This window comes from Solea solea, chromosome 16 (assembly GCF_958295425.1).
Source record: "Solea solea chromosome 16, fSolSol10.1, whole genome shotgun sequence".
NCBI classification, from domain to species: domain Eukaryota; kingdom Metazoa; phylum Chordata; class Actinopteri; order Pleuronectiformes; family Soleidae; genus Solea; species Solea solea.
The window spans coordinates 24,958,498-24,979,853 of NC_081149.1; the positions used below are offsets into that span (position 1 = coordinate 24,958,498).

The 21,356-nt window shown below is 41.6% G+C and overlaps 2 protein-coding genes across 2 annotated transcripts; both read left to right on the top strand.

The window, feature by feature from the left end:
- The first annotated feature begins 58 nt into the window (after positions 1-58).
- On the top strand, positions 59-2,600 carry LOC131475778 (transcription factor Adf-1-like). The gene is made up of 3 exons (XM_058654101.1): positions 59-981; positions 1,353-1,506; positions 1,591-2,600. The coding sequence occupies exons 1-3, from the start codon at positions 795-797 to the stop codon at positions 2,078-2,080; spliced, it is 831 nt and encodes a 276-aa protein (XP_058510084.1). The 5' UTR covers positions 59-794; the 3' UTR covers positions 2,081-2,600.
- On the top strand, positions 2,459-20,652 carry fus (FUS RNA binding protein). The gene is made up of 14 exons (XM_058653260.1): positions 2,459-2,490; positions 5,293-5,477; positions 7,331-7,511; positions 7,989-8,248; positions 8,724-8,958; positions 10,778-10,812; positions 15,280-15,333; positions 17,086-17,195; positions 18,085-18,214; positions 19,055-19,153; positions 19,246-19,372; positions 19,517-19,614; positions 19,998-20,130; positions 20,307-20,652. Exons 1-14 carry the CDS (start codon positions 2,459-2,461, stop codon positions 20,344-20,346), a joined length of 1,719 nt encoding a protein of 572 aa, XP_058509243.1. The 3' UTR covers positions 20,347-20,652.
- Positions 20,653-21,356: the final 704 nt, after the last annotated feature.

A 21,356-nucleotide genomic window follows, 5' to 3' on the forward strand; every position in this document is an offset into this window, starting at 1 on the left:
TGAATAACAAAGCGCGTGCGTGCGCGTGTGTGTGAGAGAGGTGGGGGTGTGTGGACGGGTCCATGTGTTGTGTGTGTGCATGGAGGCACAAAGGGGGCGGAGCCCTACAACGTGTGTTAAGATGAACGTTGGAAGTTGAAACAGACATCCGAGATGTGAGGCCTCTAAAAAATAAAAGCATTGCAACAAATAAAATATCGACAAAATCGTGCCAGGAAATAAACCCACAACCTTCCAGTTGAAAGACAACTTGCCCAACCACTGAGCCGCCATGACTCAAACCTTGCGCCTCATTATTTTATTACTTTAAAATTCTAAATTGCTAAACGTTAAGACTTTCACTGAGGTAATATTTAATATTATACTTTTACTTTTATACTAACTTTAAATGACTTAATACAACACTAATCTGAACAGCTGCAACAAGTTTGCCAGTAGTGTTTTTATTTTGAAAGGTATGACCGGAAGTGTGCTTTCTTTGACGACTCGCACGAGACCGCCTGGATCCGTCTTCCTTCACGTCGGTCGGCGTATCCGTCGCGTAGCGTCGCAGCCTCGGAAGAGACGCGCGTCGACTTTCGTCTACAGCGGCTCCGTTTGTGTCGCGTGCCGATAGCGGTTCCGTGCAACGTCGATCGTTATTCCCGCTGAAAATACGCAGGGGTTCAGTTTTTGCCGGATGACGGAACACGACGCTTCCATTCAGCAGAGTTCAGCGTGAGCGGGACAGGAAGCCAAACACCGATACAACACCGAGTGTCCGGGTTTTTTTTTCCTTCAGAATAAAAGCCCCCATGAGGATGATGGGCAGAGTCAAACCTGGAGCCGAGAGAATCCCGCAGGACATTATGGATCAGGAACAGCTGATCTCTGAGGTGGAAAAATACCCCATATTTTATGACCCGACACATCCTTATTACACGGACAACGTGAAAAAAGAAAAAACATGGATCACCATAGCAACGGTGTTGGGAGCGGATGGTGAGTTCTCACTAACGACACATTATCATGTTATTGGAAACAGGAGTTTTCTATATAGTCTTACTTTTATGAAAAAAGCACTTCATGTAATGTTATATAACAAATGTTTAAGACCTCTCATCAAAACAAATGTGTTTTAAAGTGATTTATTTGCTAAATAACAAACTGAATTCACCTTTTTATCCCCAAATTTGAGCCAAAAACAAACATTAATTAGAAAAGTGTGCTCCCTCCTGAATGGAACACTGTGCCACTCCTCTTCATCATCACCTTCTCTTTGGCTGCACAGACACAGGGTGTGGCCTAGGCGGTAGCTGAAAGCCAGGCTGACAAATGTGAGATTTGATGAACCTGTCTCTAATTTGTTTCAGCCGATCTTTGCAGAAACAGGTGGAGGACGCTGAGGGACACGTACGTCAGGTACCGGAAAAAAAGATTGTCTTTTGCCTCAGCGGGAGGCGCTCAGAAGGAATGGAGATACACAGACAGCATGTCCTTCCTCAATCCCCACATATACCAAAGGAGGTCTGTGTGAAATCATCCACGATTACATTTCTGATGAACTCGTGTGTCACAAGGACTGACTTCTCTTTTGTTTGGTGTTTTCAGTTCAAAAAGAAACCTTCGAGCTCTTCTCAACGAGGAGGAGAGATCGTTAACGCCACTGTCTCACTGTGGATCAGAGGAGGAGAAGGAGGAGGAGGAGGAGGAGCAGCCCTGTGGCAGCTCGTCTGCAATGCTGGAGTGTCGACCACTTTCTGCATCTCCGGTATCGTCCAAATCTGAGCCCGTGTCGCCTGGGGAGAGGGACAGGCCTCGGTCCCGCAGCCCGAGGGAGCGGAGGTCGGCTGCACCCACAGAAACTCTGGCAAATCCGGGGAGGAGCAGACCACAGCCGGCAGACAGCATCACCATCTTACAGGCACCACCGAAGCCAGAGTCAGCCGTGGACGAGTGCTACTACTTCTCCTTAAGCATCGCCCCGCTGCTACTCAAAATGGACCATTCCACCAGACAACAAACTAAAGTCGCAATCATGAACACCATCATTAGCATGGAGAACGGCACAGCAGGCCAAACACCACCACATCCAACTTAGCACACACACTTTTTTAAAAACTTTATTGACGAAATTAAACAACACAATCCTTGGGGGTGGAGTGGCTCAGTGGTTAAGACCGGTACACTGTGTGCGAAAGACATCATGGTTGCAAGTTCGACTCCACCCCTGGTTGATTGTACTCAATTCCATTGTAAGTTGCTTTGGATAAAAGCGTCTGCTAAATGACATGTAATGTAATGTAATGTAATAACAATCCACTTTTCTGACAAAAAAACAATATCATAAACCCACATGATGACATGAATTCAAAATGTAATGTGTTAACGTCAAAAAAAAAGGAAAGCGGAACAAATAATACCCAACGTTCCCAGTCTCGCGACCTTTGACCTAACTCTCGCACATGGCGTGTCGGCCATGTTGGATGCTTTCAGAGTTGTTTACAAGGGGTAAACTAAAAAAACAAAAACAAAGTTATGTTCAGAGACGATGACTCAGGAATACTTTCACCTGTTTTTAAAACATAAAGAGCAAAAATAAACACATGTACATTTAAAAAAAGCTACTTAGTTTGTATATCCCGTCTTTGGTGGCTTTTCTTGAACTGTCTATGAAGCTGAAACTCTGCTAATCTCCTTAAATCTTTGTCTTTCAACAGCCCGACAGCTTTTCTTATTTCTTTGACTTTTGTCTGAATTTGTGGGAAAGTGAACTCAATCAAACTCTGTCCACACAAATATCTCGGTGGATTTTTGCCTTTTCTTTTGCCTTCTCTCTGTTTCGTGGATGTTTAATGTTTATTTCGTAGATGAATAAAAATCAATGACTGGTTCAGTGCGTACACGCGCTGTCGAGCAGTGATTCCTGACTTTAATGGAGCAGAGGTCGAACACGTGGGAAATATGTTCCTATTCCCAACGTTCAGATCGTGTCCAAGTGTCCACAGACGCTCACATGACCTGTGCGCTGAGCAGCACACGCGTGATGACGGGAGGAGACGCGAGGAGAGGACGCCGCTGTCAGTTCATCATCACCCCCCCCCCCGTCGTTGGTTCGCTCCAGCTGTGTGAACACACACATTCGTCACCGTTAACGACTGTTCGTAGAAAATGGCGTCAAACGGTGAGAAACGCTGCTCATTTCGCTCCCGTGTTTTGACGGAAGTGTGATTCATTAGCTTCTGTTAGCATTAGCAAACGGATTACTCGGATTATTCACCAACACGAAGCAGCCGCTGTCGCTAGTTAGCCGTCAAACGCTAAATGCTAGCTAGCCACCTGGCTGTATGACGTCACGGTGTTTCTGTTCTCTCGGTGGAAGAGAAACACGGTATTCTGTCTAAATCTTTCCACGCTGACCTAACGTTATCACTTTTATTACGAATATTGACCGTAGTGAAACGAGCCTGCTGCGGTTTATCTGATAGTTAGATGAGGTCAACGGTGGTTGTGCTACTGACCCAGTTTGAGCGGTGGTGGCCCCGCCCACTTTAATCATTTCACGTTTAACCCTCAGGGCCGGTGGTGCTCATTTTGTTCATGTGTTCATACAGATTTATGCATGAATGTTTGTCCAGATTGTGTACTTACCTGTGATGCTGTTATTTCCTCCAGTTAAACTGAAGCAGGTGTTACACTCACACCGTTAAGTACAAAAATGTCCCATTGAAACTGCAATGTTTTCATCTCACTTCCATTAAAATTCAATACATGCATTCTATTATTATATCTGGGCATTATTACTGCTGTCATCACAATTCACCCTCTCACTGACTTATCCCAGGCTGCAATATTTCAGCGTAACATTTTTTACTTTGTATGTTGTTTGTATGTAATTCATATTTTCAGGGGGTTTTTCCATCTAAAAACATGGCGTCATGACAAGAACCTTTAAAAATGTATTTGTATGAATGATTAGGTCAGATATAGGTGAAAGAAAATATGAATATATAACATATTTTATAGCTTGCTTTTAAAAAGCACAACGGTAACATTTATTTCTACCCATAGTTCTACTCTAAGATATCTCCAGCATCGTTTTGATGACGTCCATGTTATCTAGAACGTCTTCAAGGTATCTATAAACAACACTTTGAATTGCGGCAAATGCAGGAAAAGTATTGAGTTCGGTTTTATTTGACTAATTAGACACAACATTTAAAAAGTGTTTTCAAAAGTTGATATGGATTACTACCTGCAGTACCCCCTACTCCCACTAAGGGGAAGCATTGCACTGCATTATGAAAATGAATTAGCATACTTCTTGAGTTGTGTGATCCATCATGGGTTTGTCATTTCTTATATTGTTGCTCTGTTTCTGTTTATTACACAGATTATTCCCAACCGTCTGCGCAGGGGTGAGTAATCTCATGTTTTCTAACTAATACTTAGAATTCCCTTAAACATTAGTGTCAGTACTCGCACACACAAAACCTCTCTTACTTAAATCTACAAACCGTTCAACCTGAACTGTCCCTGGATTATATACTCATTTCTAATCCAGTCCTTCCTGGTCACAAAAATCTCAGCATCTTCAGCTCTGACACCTCAAGCTACAGCGCCTCCTGTCTTTTAGACGGTGCTACTGTCTCCAAGCCATACATTATAGCAGGTCTCACTCACTAGACCTTCCCTTTCACTTTGTGTGTGTGTGTGTAAATCACAGGGTTCCCGTGGGTCCTTGAAATCCTTGAAAATTTGTGAATTTGAAACAAAATGTCATGGCCCTTGAAAGTTTTTGAATATCACCCTAAATAGACGTGGGTCGTTGAAAGTGTTTGAATTTTGTGCAAGAAAGAAGTGAAGTTGATATTTGAGGTAAATGTCTCCCTCGTTTGTTACGGCGCCACCTACTGTTTCACGCCCTGCGCTGCTTGATGTATGTAAACGAGGCGACGCAGGACAAACATGGGGCGGACTCTGTCCACTGTCTGTCTCTGCGCTGTTAATGTGAGGTTCCGTGCAGAACAACGAGTGAGTAAAGTTAAGAAAGAGAGAGAGAAAATGACAATGTGATGTCTGGGAAATGAAAATTCCAACATCTCTGTCTCACCAAAGACAATGTGACAAAAGTCTGACTTTGACCAAGATCCCGAAGACAATCACGGAGTCAGCACATTCTATGATGTCTTTAGGAGTCTTTGACAAACATCGACAACCAGTGACCCCCGCAGCTACTGCAGCTTTAATGACAATGAAGTTACATTCAGTGAGAAGCTAACACACAGCAGATAACCTGTAACTTCCTCACAGCTATGGGTCGTATGGTGGTGGAGGAGGAGGAGGAGGTGGAGGAGGAGGTGGAAACCAGGGCTATGGTCAGTCCTCTGGTCAGAGTTACAGCCAGCAGGGCTACGGAGGCTACAACCAAGACTCAGACGGCGGCTCTGGCTCCTACAGCCAGGGAGGATACGGCAGCTATGGCCAACCACAGTCAGGTAGAAATGATTGTTTTCACACAGTTTTTGGACTTAAAGGAGACACAGAGTTTCCCTCTGGAAGTGAAAACATGAGAACACACTCTGTGATCGATTCTATAACATTATTATTATTGTTAGTAGTAGTATTATTGTTATTACCATTATTATTGTTATATTTTGATTGTCTTGGTGGTAAAGAAAAACAAATGTTAAAGTCTAATTGAAATGGAAGATACAATAATCATACTTTATTATTATTGTTGTTATACCATTTGGCCATTTTAGACCAGCATGTTTGTACATAATGGACAAATATGACATCTTTTGAATTTTGATACGAACTAAATCAGGAAACTTCACCAATACGTGTGGCAAGATTTTACACCAAACACCTTCAACATACACTCACCTAATAAAATCTACGTCAGTTAAAGAACGTTCACGTCTTCATCTCACTGTTAGACAGACTTTTCCAACAGGAAACTGAAGTTTGTAAACCACTCACTCTCTCACACCAAACCCCATAGAGAGAATCAGTGGTTTTAGCTCACAGGGACACAGGAGCTGCTGGTCTACTGCTGCCTCGTGTGGTCACTTTGTGTCACTGAGGTCAATCTGAACAACGGATTTCAAACGCAGAATTCACTAAAATAAGACGTGAACTTAGTGATAGAGGCAACAGTGGATCAACAACTCCTGTGTGTGTGTGTGTGTGTGTGTGTGTGTGTGTGTGTGTGTCTAACAGTGAGATAAAGATGTGAACATGTTCTTAAGATTCATAGACTTAAAGGAGACATATTATACCCTATTTCTCCAAGTTAAAATAGTTCCCTGAGAGTGTCGTCACAGGAAGAGACGTCCGACACAAGGATAGAGCCGAACACTGACCAACTGTAAATCAGTTAACAACACTTAGGGACAGCACCACTGATCGCTGTATGTGACTGTATCAGACTGAGTCTGTGCTCTGGTCATGGAGGACGTACTGAACTAATATGTTTAATTAGGACGTGTCAGAATGGTCAGTTATGACCTCTATTTGACCTTTTCTTAAAAATGTGTGTTTGTACGTCAGTGAAATACGGTTGCTGACTAAATACGGCGACCGCTGGCCGCAGTCTGATGTGAAGTGGTGCGAACACACAAACACACGTTTGCTGACTTTATCCTGAACATTAGCTTCATATATAAAATCCTCTGAGGCTGGAAGTTTGTGTAAAACACTGTGCTCCACTGTGCAGCCACCAACAGCACACTTGTCCCTCCGCGTTGACATAATACCGCTCTTCCTCCCTCGTCTGCACTCTCGCATTTTATAGGGACAAGGTGGAGCTAAGGTGGAGCTAAGGTGGAGCTAAGGTGGAGCTAAGGTGGAGCTAAGGTGGAGCTCTCCAAGTAAACTTACTGGTGGGGTGGTAACATTTGCAGGGAAATGCGTATGCTGCCGTCATAATGCGCAGGTAATTCAACATCGAGTGTTTTATCACCTATACTTACAATAAGGGGGACCACGAAAACATGACTGAGTATTCTTTTTCCACACTTTGGCGACTGGTAGAAATATGTCCCCTTTAAACTGACCTAGATGTTTATCTTCTGTTTAGTGGCTAAAATCTGTTTTCCTTGCGTCTCTGCTGGCAGCCATGTTGTCATTGATAGTGAGCTTCGGTGTCTCTTGAAAATATTCACATTTAAGAAGCTGAAAATGACAGAAAGTAGAAAATATTCACATTTAAGAAGCTGAAAAGTCTCAGACAGGTTCTTGGCGGCGATGTTATTTGACCAAGTAGCACAGACTGTGTGTCCTAACCTCATAAAAAAAACCTGAACTATAATTTAACAGGTATTCCTGTCTTGTTTCTTTCTCCCAGGAGGTTATGGATCTCCACCCTCTCACCAGGGTGGTGGTGGTTATAGTCACTCCAGTCAGTCCTACAGCTCTGGAGGTTACAGCAGCACTAACCAGCCGCCCAACATGAGCTACAACCAGCAGTCATCTTTCTCTGGTTACAGTCAGCAGCAGCCACCGCCATCCTCTTCATCCTCTGCAGGGTGAGACACCACCACCTCTCTTTATTGTGGATGACGTTTTATTACAATGGCGATTTGTGTCACTTTGTAAACCACTCACTCTCCCACACCAAAGTCCATAGAGAAAATCAGTGATTTTAATATCACACACAGGAGTTGTTGGTCCACTGCTGCCTCCATCATTAAGTTATAATATCTTAATTTGTAAAATTAATTTCTCGCATTTAAAATATTTCATTTAGACTTAACTCAGTGACACAAAGTGACCACACGAGGCAGCAGAGGACCAGCAGCTCCTCTGTCCCCGCAGTTAAAATCACTGATTTTCTCTCTGGACTTTGGTGTGGCCGAGTGAGTGGTTTATAAACTGCAGTTTCCTGTTGGAAAAGTGTGTCTAACAGTGTTTTATGTAGACCTTGTGTATTTGTATGTACATAATCCTTTATTATTGTTTTTTTTTCTAAATGCTCCTCTTCCCGTCCTCGTCTTCCTCCACAGCTATGAAGAAAACTCGCAGCCTCCGGGTTATAACCAGCTGCCCAGCGGTGGACAGAGCGGGGGTGGTTATGGCAGCGGCGGAGGTCAGAGTGGTGGTTATAGTGGGAGCCACCCACAACCGTCCCAACGTGGAAGAGGAGGAGGAGGAGGAGGAGGAGGAGGAGGAGGGGGAGGGGGAGGTCACTACAGTCAGCCCCCGAGCTACAACGCCCCTCCTCCTCAGAGCTACAGTCAGCAGAGCCAGTACGGCCAAGATGGAGGTCGGGAATGGAGTTTCATTTTTTGTTTTAAAATACACTTTTATCATGAACAAAGGTTCACTCACTCATTCACTTGCTCATCTTCTACCACTTTGGGGGTCGTGGTCACACCCTGGACACGACAGCTCCAGTGAGAGTGAGCTGTTTATTAATGTTTATTTGTAACATCAGTCAAAGAACTTGGTGTCTCAAAAATGATATAATGTCATCATGCAAAATATTGCGATATTTAACCGTATTGTTTTGTACCACCACCCTTAATATAGTTTATATTAGCACTTTTCCATCACACAGTCCTGGCTCGACTCAACTCAGTCGACAAGAAAATCTGAAAAACACACACACACACACACACACACACTGATTAAATGAATCACTGATAAGTTGACTGTATATTTACATAAGGTTGTTTTCTCACATGTTTTCTACTGAATGTTGCTCAGAGTTATCTGTGATTTTCTCCACTTTCCTTCAGGATATGGAGGTGACAGCCCTCCGATGAGTGGAGGAGGAGGAGGAGGAGGGTATGGTGACCCTGATGAAGGATATGGCGGTCAGGATGTCCGTGGAGGCCGGGGTCGTGGCGGCGGTGGATTTGGAGGTCGTGGCGGTGGCGGTGGCGGTGGCGGCGGCGGCGGCGGCGGCGGCGGCTATGATCGTGGTTTTGACAGAGGTGGACGTGGTGGACCAAGAGGACGAGGAGGAATGGGGTGAGTGTTAAAACAACCACACGCTCTCCTCAGTTCATTCATCCACAAACAACACTTTTCAAAAGTGGGATGTCGTATTATTATATGTTGTTTTTTTGTTCTTTCCAAACTAAAACTAATTAACATTTATGGTTAAAAAAGTAACAGCACAGAGAAACAAGAACGAGAATGGTCCAAGCCTTCATGTGGCTCCGCCCACCACCTGTTTATTATCCAAACAAATATAAGACTATAAAGCACAGTATCTAGAGTTGTGTTATTTTGAACATTAGAAAGCAGTAAAATGACTAAAGTATCTGGAGATAAACCAGTAAAAAAACAGTTTAATGTCAAACTGAAAAACTACAAAATAAAACCATAGAAGTGAACACTTTCTCAATATATCTATCTATCTATATTTAGATTATGTTAAAAAATCAAACACACACACACTAACGCAGCGGTGTTTCTGATGTAACCTGCTTGAGTTCTGGTGTGTGTTTTTAAATCACTGTTACCTGAGCAAACATAATTATTAGTGTGAATCAGACTTTAGGATTAAACGGTTCTCCAGCACTGAGTCATTCACACGCATGCACTCCTCCTCCTCCTCTTCTTCCTCCTTCTTCTTCTTCTTCTTCTGCTGTTTAATGTCATTTAGACTGAAACACTGTTTCCTCAGTGTCTGTGTCGAGAACTCGATGGTGTCAGCACTCAAACATCCAAACTGGTCGGATGGTAAAGAACCTTGAATTCTTTCCTCACGTATTCATCGTGTAGAGTTTACCAACGATTATGGATTATTAGTAAAGTGATTAATGAGTTGATGGTTGGTGAAGTAAACGCTGGTTCATCACACAAAAATCACTCTGGAAAATGAGTCAGTGGTGGTTTATTATAGCACAGAATATGACCACTGACGCTGTAACCAGGGTAACCACCTGGAGTCGTGTGTGTGTGTGTGTACAAGTACAAAATAAAGGTCAAGTACAATTATACATTTTTAAGTAGATTTTGGAACTTTAAGTAGATTTTGGAACTAGACCTTTTTTAAAAGTTACTTACTGCAGCTTTAAGGTTATAGAACATTTGTTCTATAAGGGGTGGAGTGGCTCAGTGGTTAAGACCGGTACCCTGTGTGCGAAAGACATCATGGTCGCAATGGTTGCAAGTTCGACTCCACCCCTGGCTGATTGTACTCAATTCCATTGTAAGTCGCTTTGGATAAAAGCGTCTGCTAAATGACATGTAATGTAATTTTCATGTTTCTCTGAGTTTCTATAGCAGTTAAACCGTTAAACTAAGGCCTTGACTCGCACTAACTTGCCATTAGACCTCGCCATCACCTGCCTTTCTCACCTGTTCCCTCCTCCTCCTCCTCCTCCTCCTCCCTGTGTCATACTCTGCTTTAATCAATCTTTGAATCTTCTCCTAGGCTTTTATCTTCACTCCAGCCTGTCTTTCCACTCTTAAGCCATCATTTACAGTGGGGGAAGTTGCCACACACTTACAGTCTTCTTGTAGTCATTTAAAAAATACTCATAGTTGTTTTTATGGATTTGCTGCATTTTATTTGGGTAAAAAAATCAAAGGTCGTCTAAAACCTAAACTAATGACAAACGTACCCTGCACCAATCCAGGGACTAAAAGTGTTAATGTTTAAGTTGTACCATGACATAAACATGGTGAGAGTGACCAAACAAAGACAAGGTCTTTAAAGCGGCCTCTTGGAGACTCTGAGCCACACAGGGTGGGTTTAATGAAGACACTGAGAGTGAAGGACAAATGGCTGTCAGCACCAGACTACAGTGTGTGTCCTTTCTTTCTTCCTCTTCATCAGAATGGCCGATCGAGGAGGATTCAATAAGTTTGGTGGTAAGTGATTTAAAAAACAAACAAACACTTGAGCAAAAAGCTTTGAAAGCTAGAGGGAGGGGTCATCAGAGGTCAGAGGTCAAGTTTAAAGTGTCTAATAAGTTTTTGTATTGTAATTAGATATTAGCGCTTTTCCTCTACACGGTCCCAGCATGGCTCGACTTCCATGACTTCATAGCTCCTCCTCCACGTGGGCGGAGTCATTACGCAAACTATGGTGAAACTTTAAGTAGATTTTGGAACTATAAGTAGATATTTAAGCCTTTTTAAATGATCTACAGTAGGACATTGTTGCTTTGACGTCGTGCTCGTGACTCTTCAGTGACAACACTCTCTGACCAGGTACCAGCTTCTATCACTGATGGAGGAGAATAGAACAGAGTTGAGTTGAGCTGGGACTGTGTGGTGGGAAAGTGACCTCGTTTCAGGGACAATCATCACTTAAGACATTTTTAATCAAGTCACCCAACTTTAAAGGTAGAGTGAAGTGTTTACAGTTCTACATACATGTATATGTATGTATATATATATATATGTATATGTATATGTGTGTGTATATATATATATATATATATATATATATATATACACACACACATTCTTATACTATAAACTATATAAAAAACAATTGAATACCAAGTTATAACGTGATACTAGAGCTGCAGCTAATGATCAATTATTTCCATCATTGATTAATCTGTTGAATACTTTCTCAAGTACTTATTTGGTTCATAAAATGTCAGAAAACCTGGAAATTATGACGTTCTCAAATGTCTTGTTTTTCTTCACAAACCAAAATCATTCACTTTTAATATTCACATTTACGAAGCTGAAAAATTGATCAGCCAATTTTTGTTGTTATGTATTTATATTTATTTACTTGAAATATAAATGATTAATGATCTCAAATAATAGTAAAAAACCCACATTAATCTCCAGTCTACCATGTACCGCCATCTGATGGCGAAGTGGGTGGACCCTACTACAGGACACTGGCATGTGAGTGTACCAGGGTTGTGATATGCGACGCACATATGCACAGAAGTATACCAGGGCCTTAAGTGAAGAGCCACAGGACATGAACTGAGGGGCCGCATGTGGCCCGTGTGCCGCAAGTTTGAGACCCCTGTTTTAAATGCATGAAACAGGTCATCAAATAATGAACTTTTGGATGTAAAAATGGTAAATATGTGATCGGTCTGTGACCCTGTGTGGTTCACACCTTTGCCCAGCAGAGGGCGCTGTTCTGGTGTGAGGACTGGATGGTGTTTGAGTCTAAGGTTGTGAGTCTCATGAGTCACAGAACCGGAGTGAGCCAGAAAACTTTCCCTGATTTCACAAACGTTACACAATCAGTGAACATGAAAGAATTGAAACAAGCCTCTCCAGATACTCAAGTGATGGCTGCTGAATGTTATCAGCTCTCTGAAGTTATGTAACGATGTTCTGCAAACACCTGCCATGTTTGACGTTTCACAACAAATATAAAATTGGATAAAGCAATGGCCAATGATTACATGTAATGGGTTTACTGTCACTGTCAGTGTGAGTGCCGCTACAGCAGGAGCGTCAAACTTAAAACACCTGCGATGTAAAATAAATCAAACTGCAACTAAGGATTATTTTCATCATCCATTCATGTTGAAAAAATGTTTGTCAAACCTGGAAATGATGATGTTATTTGAATCACATCCAAAAATAATTCAGTTTGAATGATTTGATGAACAAGGAAATGTTCACTTCTAAGAAGCTTAAAAATGACAGTTGAAAATATTCACATTTAAGAAGCTGAACAATCACAGAAACTTGGTTTTAATTATTAAAAACACTCAAATAATTCAGTAATCGAATAATAGTTGCAGCTATATCAAAAACATGAAGTTGAGTAAATAATAACATGGACAACTGTAAAGCTTATATAGATATACATGATGTATATATGTGTATATATATATATATATATATATATATAAGTATATACATACACATACTGTATATATGTGTATATATATATGTAGGCCACATGTAGCCCGCGGGCCAGCAGTTTGTCACCTTTCCACTATAGTGACGTAAGAACTTGTTCAGATGGTTTTGATGAATGATTGAAAACACGGTGAAGTCCACACTGAGGACAGTGGAGTTTCCACTGGTCACACTGTGTGTTTGAAGTGGAATGACTCTGTCACAATTCACTCTGTCATAAGCGGAAGTGAGTGTTGAAATCTGGTAGAAATCATCTCCACTGGAATGTAAAGGTGTGTCGTCCACACCGTCAGCTGTTCCTGTAAGTCGTGGTCACATGACTCTGTTGGGGGGAAAAGTCTGTTCTGTAAATGCTGAGTCATCTGTGACAGGTCACAGAGGTCAGAGGTCAGAGCCGTGTGGCCTGGGACACAACATCCAGTGGCTTTGTGTGAAACAAAAAAAAAATGTGATCTGTGTGTGTGTGTGTGCGAGGGGGTGTGGCCTCGGCTTCATAGCCATGGTTCTCAAAGAAACCCTGATCTACTGCGTTGACCAGGGTCATGTGATCAGAGTGAAAAATCAAACAAACAACAATAATTGTAACCATGAACGTCAGTGTGTGTGTGACGTTTGTTGTATCGTGGTGTATTGTATTTGTATCATGTTGTATATGCAGCATGGGTGTAGCGCCCAAGACAAATTCCCCACTTAACAATAAAGTTAATCTTAATCTTAATCCTATGTGAGGAAGAGGAGGATGAAGGGATGAATTTGCACCCCTGTGTTTTCATGTGTTATTTCTCAGCTATATATTTCCTCTTACTATAAAAGAGGAAATGTCTTTGTCATCCACTTTATTCTGCAACTGGTAAATCAAGATGCAAAAGACTGACGAGACTGAACCAGACCAGACTTTAACTTTCAGCTGCTTGAAACAATGAGACTCAAACACTGAGTCTTTGTTTATTTGTTTATCAGTGAGTTTATCAGTGAGGTTATTGAAGCGTGTCCATCATCAGATTAGGTTTCATGTGGGTCTGATCCAGATTACAGGTTCACATGGTGTGACGCCTCGTGTTTGTGTACGGTGGTTCTGGACACATCCAGAAAGTTCTTCTGGATCCCGTGGAAACATTTCAGGTGCTGGGTTTGTGAAACACGGGTAAATTAGACCCACAGTGACGAGGTCAAATGTGTTTGAAAACAATCGTAAATGCTCAAACTGGTAAAGGTCCATTCAACAGGTTCAAGTGTTCAAATATTATATAAAATCACACAATCGGCGTGTTTTCTATGAAATCTATAAAATCCAGAGCGATGTTTGTGTTTAAAAAGCAGGGAAACAACAGACTGCCTGTGTTGTTCTGGTGGATGAAGCTCTGCCAGCCGACCTCACGAGCGACGAGTGAAACTCTTCAGCTTTAAATTCTGTTCAGTGTCAAACTGTGGTTAAAAATCTGAAGTAGACGAAGCGATGAAGGAACGACATGGTTCAACATGATGGACTGGTGAGAGGGGAGCGTGTTTGAATCTGACATTTGATCCATAAATGCATCAGCACTAAAGCGTTGGAGTGAGGAGTTTGAAACCTAAATGTATTTTTTATTTGAAGCCAAACAAACTTCCTGGGCACAGAATGTACTGAGGACAAAAATGTGCACAGTCTTGTTTTGTTGGAGCTTCTGTGTGAAGCTTCGGGGAAGCGTGATTATGGTGAAGGAGTGATTTAAACGAGATTAATGACAACGTGTGTGATGTGCGATAATTGACCTTCTTACACGTTACCCTGGAATGTCGTACATCAACATGGTTAAAGTGATGGTTTGGATTTTTAAAGTGTGGTTGTTTGAGGTGCTGACACGTCGTCAGACATCTACGATATCTGCAGAATGTTTGCAGTCTTTATCTCACTGTTGGACAGAAGTTTGTAAACCACTCGCTCTCCCACACCTAACTTCATAGAGAAAATCTTTGAGTCAATGAGGTAAATCTCAACAAAGGATTTTAAATGCTGAATTGACAAAATAAAACATTTGAAGTCAGTGATGGAGGCAGCAGTGAATCAACAACTCCCGTGTCCCCATGAGCTAAAATCACTGGTTTTCTCCATGAGGTTTGGTGTGGGAGAGTGAGTGGTTTACAAACGGTGAGATAAAGACGTGAACGTGTTCTGAAGATATCGTAGACTTTGTTAGCATGTCACAGAAGATCACCTCAAAAGAACCTGAACCTGTTCCTGCTGCTCCTGTATGAAGTTACTGAACAGTTGAACATTAAGGGGCGGCGGCGGCTCAGTGGTAGAGCAGGTCTTCTTTCAAGTGGAAGGTTGTCGGTTTGATTCCTGGCTCCTGCTAGCTCTTGAGCTAGACACTTTAACCCCAAGCTGCTCCTGACAGCTGTGTGGGCAGCGTACGTCACTTTGGATAAAAGTGTGTCTGGTGCTTGTGTGTTTGTGTGTGTGTTCACTCCCACAACTCATTTGTGTTTTTTTGTCCTCTCAAGGACCAAGAGATCCAGAACATGGACCTGGAGGACCTGGAGGACCTGGAGGCTTCAGTAAGTCTTGTTACCACAGAAAAATATAAGTGAAACTTGAGTAAATAATCATGTTTTCAGGTCTGATTGAAATGAGCTGACAGTGTGAGCAGACCTCAGACCTCAGGTGTTCAGGAAGCAGAAGAACTGAACGCTGCTTCACTTTGTTTGGTTCTGATTCTGGGAAACATGCAGTAAACCTGGTCCTGATGATCTTAGAGCTCTGGATGCTTGATGGGGAACTCATAAGTCCTAGGATGTATTTTGGTCCAAAACCATTCAGTGCTTTGAAGACCAAGAGTATCCTCACGGGAAGCCAGTGTAGTGACCTGAGGAGCGGTGTGATGTGGTCCAGTTTCCTAGTCCAGCTGCCTGATAAAGTCAGTAATTACAATTATTGTTATGATTATTGAAAACAGTCACTGGAGCTGGAGAAAGTTCTGGCACATCCACTCATTGATTTAATGAATACACTCACTCACATGACGACAGTATTTAGAACAGGTTTAATTATTGCACTTTAAACTGCCATGATTGAGACTTTTGAGCTTTAACCAGTGTGGCCTTTGAACTGTGATCACGTTAAGTTTGATCTGTAGTGGGTGCAGACGAAGCCCGAAACGACATGCTTTAACCACCAATCATATCATAACATCAGGTGCATTTGATATTAAAACTAGAAAATTCCACGGTGACATTTTGATCGTGTCCGCTTCTTTCTGCTGGTTTGAGTGGATTGAACCTTGAAAACTTTAAGTATTTAGACAAAGTGGTATTTTTGTGGAATCAACCTTTAAAAGAGAGACGAACAAGCCTCTCCCCCTCCCTGATGTCCCTCCCCCTTCCAAACACCTGTTTCTAACTGTCCAAAACCAGTGAAAAACAGAGAAAACGGCGTGTTTTAAAGTCGTCATATTGTCAGAACGGTTGATGACGGAGAGTAAATGTTTGGTGTGTGAGCGTCAGGAGGCTTTCAGCAGCTCCCACATTTACATCACAGAGAGTAAATGTTTGGTGTGTGAGCGTCAGGAGGCTTTCAGCAGCTCCCACATTTACATCACAGAGAGTAAATGTTTGGTGTGTGAGCGTCAGGAGGCTTTCAGCAGCTCCCACATTTACATCTGTGACAAACGGCTGTGAATTGACAGAGAAATGACACTTTTAAAATCACCCTAATCTTCATTTTTAAAAAACTCCAGAGCAGAGTGTTAACATGGGAGTGAATGAGAGGTTTGAGCAGAAGTCTCTGTGCTTTTAGGTGATTTTAAGAAAAACTGCAAGTCATATGAAACTGAAAACAACACACAGGGTTAGACAACAACCAGAGCAACGTGTTTATGTAGAAACTGTCTGTGTGGGTTTGAAATTGTGAGCAGGAGAAGAGTTTGTTTAGAGGTTTTTGTCATTATTTGACGACACCACACACAGTCATAATAAAATCTGAAAACATCCCCAAATACTTAATAAAAAAACGTACAAAACCTAAACTGCGATTGTTTGAAAACGGTAACATGTATCGAAACTTTAACTCGGGTGAGATAATCCCCAAGTCCAGTGACCAGTTTAAAGTTTCAACCACGTCTCTACGTTAAAGTTTGACGACACTGTGACGCTCCAGAGTGGGTGGAGCCAAACTTCCATCCAACTCAAATCAACACAAACCTCCTCATTATTTTCCACTGTTTTCAGTATATTCAGTGTTGTGTTGTTGCTGTGTTGTGTTGTTGTGTTGTTGCTTTTGTGAACATTTCTCTCCATGTTTTCTTCAAACAGTGCAGGACCAGGATCACTCCGATAACAACACCATCTTTGTACAAGGCCTGGGCGACGACTACACTGTGGAATCAGTGGCTGACTTTTTTAAGCAGATTGGGATTATTAAGGTCAGTTTGTGAAAAACATACACTTATACACTATAAATATGGTCAAATTCTGCTATAACACAAATAATTAGGCTACGTGTTTAAATATAAAGGTTGTCAATTTTTTGTGTGTGTATATATATATATTATACACATATCTTGTGTATCTTCTTATTAGTCTAAGAAGACCGTGTTTGTCTGTTGTTGTGATTTAGATGAAGATAAGATCATATTTTATGAGCAATTTGTACAGAAATCTAGATAATTCCAAAGGGTTCACATACTTTTTCTATATATACATATATATAAATATCTATCTATATATTTATATATATATATACATATATATAGATATATCTATAAATATATATATATATATAGATAGATATATAAATATCTCTATATATATATAATATTTAGTTTGTGCAAGAAATGTATTCAATATAATAAATGTGACGATGATCAATGCAACAGCCTTTAAAAGCAGGTAAAGTCATCACAGATACTTTATCATGTCTTGTCTCATGTCACTATATATAGATATAATATCCATACAACGTTTAATGGGTATGGAGTGGCTCAGTGGTTAAGACCGGTACCCTGTGTGTGAAAGACATCATGGTCGCAAGTTCAACTCCAACCCTGGCTGATTGTACTCATTTCCATTGTAAGTCGCTTTGGATAAAAGCGTTTGCTAAATGACATTTAATGTAATGTAATGTAAATATAATTATTTCTAATTTGTGTAGTTATTTTTATTTAAATCTTCAACAAATCAAAAAGGTACGAGGTAAGAGGCTTAATATTTATGAGTCACATTTCCACAGCGACTCAGGCGATTTCAGAGTCAGGTTTCCGACCTCCGATGTACTTTTTTAACTTTTTGTCCCTCTGTCCGTCGTCCTCTCAGGTCAACAAGAAAACAGGTCTTCCCATGATCAACCTGTACACAGACAGAGAGACGGGAAAGCTGAAAGGGGAGGCCACCGTTTCCTTTGACGACCCTCCTTCAGCCAAAGCTGCCATCGACTGGTTTGACGGTAAGTTCTGAGAGGCATGAGACTGAGGCACGGTTGACTTTTAGAAGGCTGTGAATCACAGGCAACATCACAATACACGGTCCACGATACCAATAACATCACAATACATGGTCCACGATACCAGTAACATCACAATGCACAGTCCATGATACCAATAACATCACAATACACAGTCCATGATACCAATAACATCACAATACACAGTCGACGATACCAATAACATCACAACACACGGTCCACGATACCAATAACATCACGATACACGGTCCATGATACCAATAACATCACAATGCACAGTCCATGATACCAATAACATCACAATACACAGTCCATGATACCAATAACATCACAATACACAGTCGACGATACCAATAACATCACAATACACGGTCCACGATACCAATAACATCACGATACACGGTCCACGATACCAATAACATCACAGACAGACAGACGACTTTATTAATCCCTTTGGGAGGTTCCCTCTGGGAAATTACCAATAACATCACAATGCACAGTCCATGATACCATTAACATCACGATGCACGTTCCACGATACCAATAACATCACAATACACGGTCCACGATACCAATAACATCACAGACAGACAGACAACTTTATTAATCCCTTTGGGAGGTTCCCTCGGGGAAATTACCAATAACATCACAATACACAGTCCATGATACCAATAACATCACAATACACGGTCCACGATACCAATAACATCACGATACACGGTCCACGATACCAATAACATCACGATACACGGTCCACGATACCAATAACATCACAATGCTCGTTGTCACGTTTACTTCTTGACGTCTTTCTTTCATCGTCAGGTAAAGACTTCAATGGAAACCCACTCAAAGTGTCCTTCGCCACCCGCAGAGCAGACTTTGGAGGACGGGGAGGCATGAGGGGAGGTCGAGGACGAGGAGGTGTGGTCCCAGTTTAACTCTGTATCCACAGAAACAGAACTCTTTTTATCGTTTGTTGTTACCATGGATGTAACTGGGTCGTTTTCTTGAAGGCCCCATGAGCCATGGAGGATTTGGAGGCGGTCGAGGTGGAGGTTTCCCAGGAGGCAACGGTGGAGGAGGAGCGGGAGGAGCAGGAGGAGCACAGCAGAGAGCAGGAGACTGGAAGTGCTCAAACCCGTGAGTCCAGATTCACTGATTTCACAGTCAGTTGTCAACAAAATCTGTTGATTCTGTACTTTTTTAATCTGGAAACAACAGCGTTTTTTGTTCATAGATTTCAACTGAATCACACAGCGATTTTAATCCCATTTTTCTCTTCAGCAACTGTGACAACCTGAACTTTTCCTGGCGTAACGAGTGTAACCAGTGCAAGGCCCCGAAACCGGAGGACGCAGGAGGGTTGAGCCCCATGGACAGAGGTCAGACTCCAAAGGACGAGTCTCTGAGTAATGTCGTTTTTTACGATGATTTTTACCAGGGATTCATGTGTTCACTCTTTTCTTAGTCAAGATGCTGGAAAAGGATTTGGTTTTAATGATTTATTTGTTATGTGGAGCAAAGAAAAGATTACAATAATGAATTTACTTTTAAAATGATTACATGTCTGTTTTTTTTGTGTGGTATTAAATGATTCACTGCAACAACAAAGACAACAAAAGCCTGTTATCATACACAGGAAAGTTATTTATTTACACTGTGAGTCACAGTTGAGCAGCGCCAAACTGTGACTCAGCAACTCTGCAGTTAGAGGTCAGTTAGAGGTCAGTTAAAGGTCACATGGTCTGCTCTGCTCTGCTGACAGGAGGTTACGGAGGCGAGCGCAGAGGAGGCTTCGATCGTGGCGGCTTCAGGGGCCGCGGTGGCGACCGTGGGGGCTTCAGAGGGGGACGAGGAGGCGACCACGGAGGATACGGCCCTGGTAAAATGGACGCAAGGTCAGATTCACTGAATCTAACATTTTTGTACCAGACAAAAATAAACATTATTCTGAGAATAAATTCATTATTTTGAGATTATTCTGAGATTAGTCTCATTGCCGTGTGTGTGTGTGTGTGTGTGTGTGTGTGTGTGTGTGTGTGTGTGTGTGCGTGTGTGTGTGTGTGTGTTTCAGGGGTGACCGCAGGCAGGAACGTCGAGGTCGTCCGTACTAAATCATCGTTCAAGAACAAAACGAACTCTCGTCCTCATAATCATCATCCACACAGAGCCACTGTGTCACTGACCTCTTTCTTTCTTTCTTTCTTTCTTTCTTTCTTTCTTTCTTTCTTTCCACGTCTGTTCACACTCCAGTGAAGGTGTGGCATCATTTAAAAACAAACTCAGCATTAAATTCCAATGAAATTCAATCATCACATAATCACACAATGATTATTTTAAGACAACATTTTTATCTGTGATCAAACATTTGTCAATGAAAAGTAAATAAACAGTCTGTGGATGTGAACAGCGCCACCTACTGACAACATGACATGCTTTTATTTATGTAACATATTATTGTTTGTCATAGCTGACAGGTGCTCAGCCACGGGCTGACAGACAGACAGACAGACAGGCAGACAGACAGACTGCTGCTGTTCTGGTTAGTAAAGACAAACAAAGGTGTGAGTGTTGAGCTCCTTTCCTGTCAAAGACGATTGTTATTAACGAGTTCTTTTAATTTGCCTATGATTTAAATAGCTGTCTGTGGTGTAAATGTCAGAGTCTCAGTGAGTTATATCCCATAATATTTGATTTAATGTTAAATAAACCGAATGTCATATGTAAATTAACAGTGTTTGTCCAACGTGTGTGTGTGTGTGTGTGTGTATCAAAGTCATTTTCTGATCTGAAATCTACTTTTTTAAAGTTTTAAATTAAGTATTAAAAAAGTGAGGAGTTAGTGTTAGAGTGGTAGAGTGAATGAATGACATTGTGAGTGAGTGAGACAATGATTTACTCTGAGTGAGTGAGTGAAAACTGTATTGTAAAGCAGCTCATCAAGACTAGAAAAGTCTATATAAATACAGACCATAATCTTAATCTGGTTTTATCTGTTAGAGGAAATGTAGTGAAGTTAAAGTAAAACGCTGCGTCAGAGTTTGTAGACATGTGATTGACAGACGAGAGCTGGTGTTTGTGTCAATCTGAGGAAACAGGATTTTAGCCACTTATCAAAAGACTT

Bases quoted from the DNA above. Each gene is read 5' to 3' on its own strand.
- LOC131475778 (XM_058654101.1), top strand. From the start codon at position 795: ATGAGGATGATGGGCAGAGTCAAACCTGGAGCCGAGAGAATCCCGCAG. The intron at 982-1,352 runs GTGAGTTCTCAC...AATTTGTTTCAG, and splicing joins AACGGTGTTGGGAGCGGATG to CCGATCTTTGCAGAAACAGG. The intron at 1,507-1,590 runs GTCTGTGTGAAA...TGGTGTTTTCAG, and splicing joins CCCCACATATACCAAAGGAG to TTCAAAAAGAAACCTTCGAG.
- fus (XM_058653260.1), top strand. From the start codon at position 2,459: ATGTTGGATGCTTTCAGAGTTGTTTACAAGGG. The intron at 7,512-7,988 runs GTGAGACACCAC...CTTCCTCCACAG, and splicing joins TCCTCTTCATCCTCTGCAGG to CTATGAAGAAAACTCGCAGC. The intron at 10,813-15,279 runs GTAAGTGATTTA...TGTCCTCTCAAG, and splicing joins AGGATTCAATAAGTTTGGTG to GACCAAGAGATCCAGAACAT.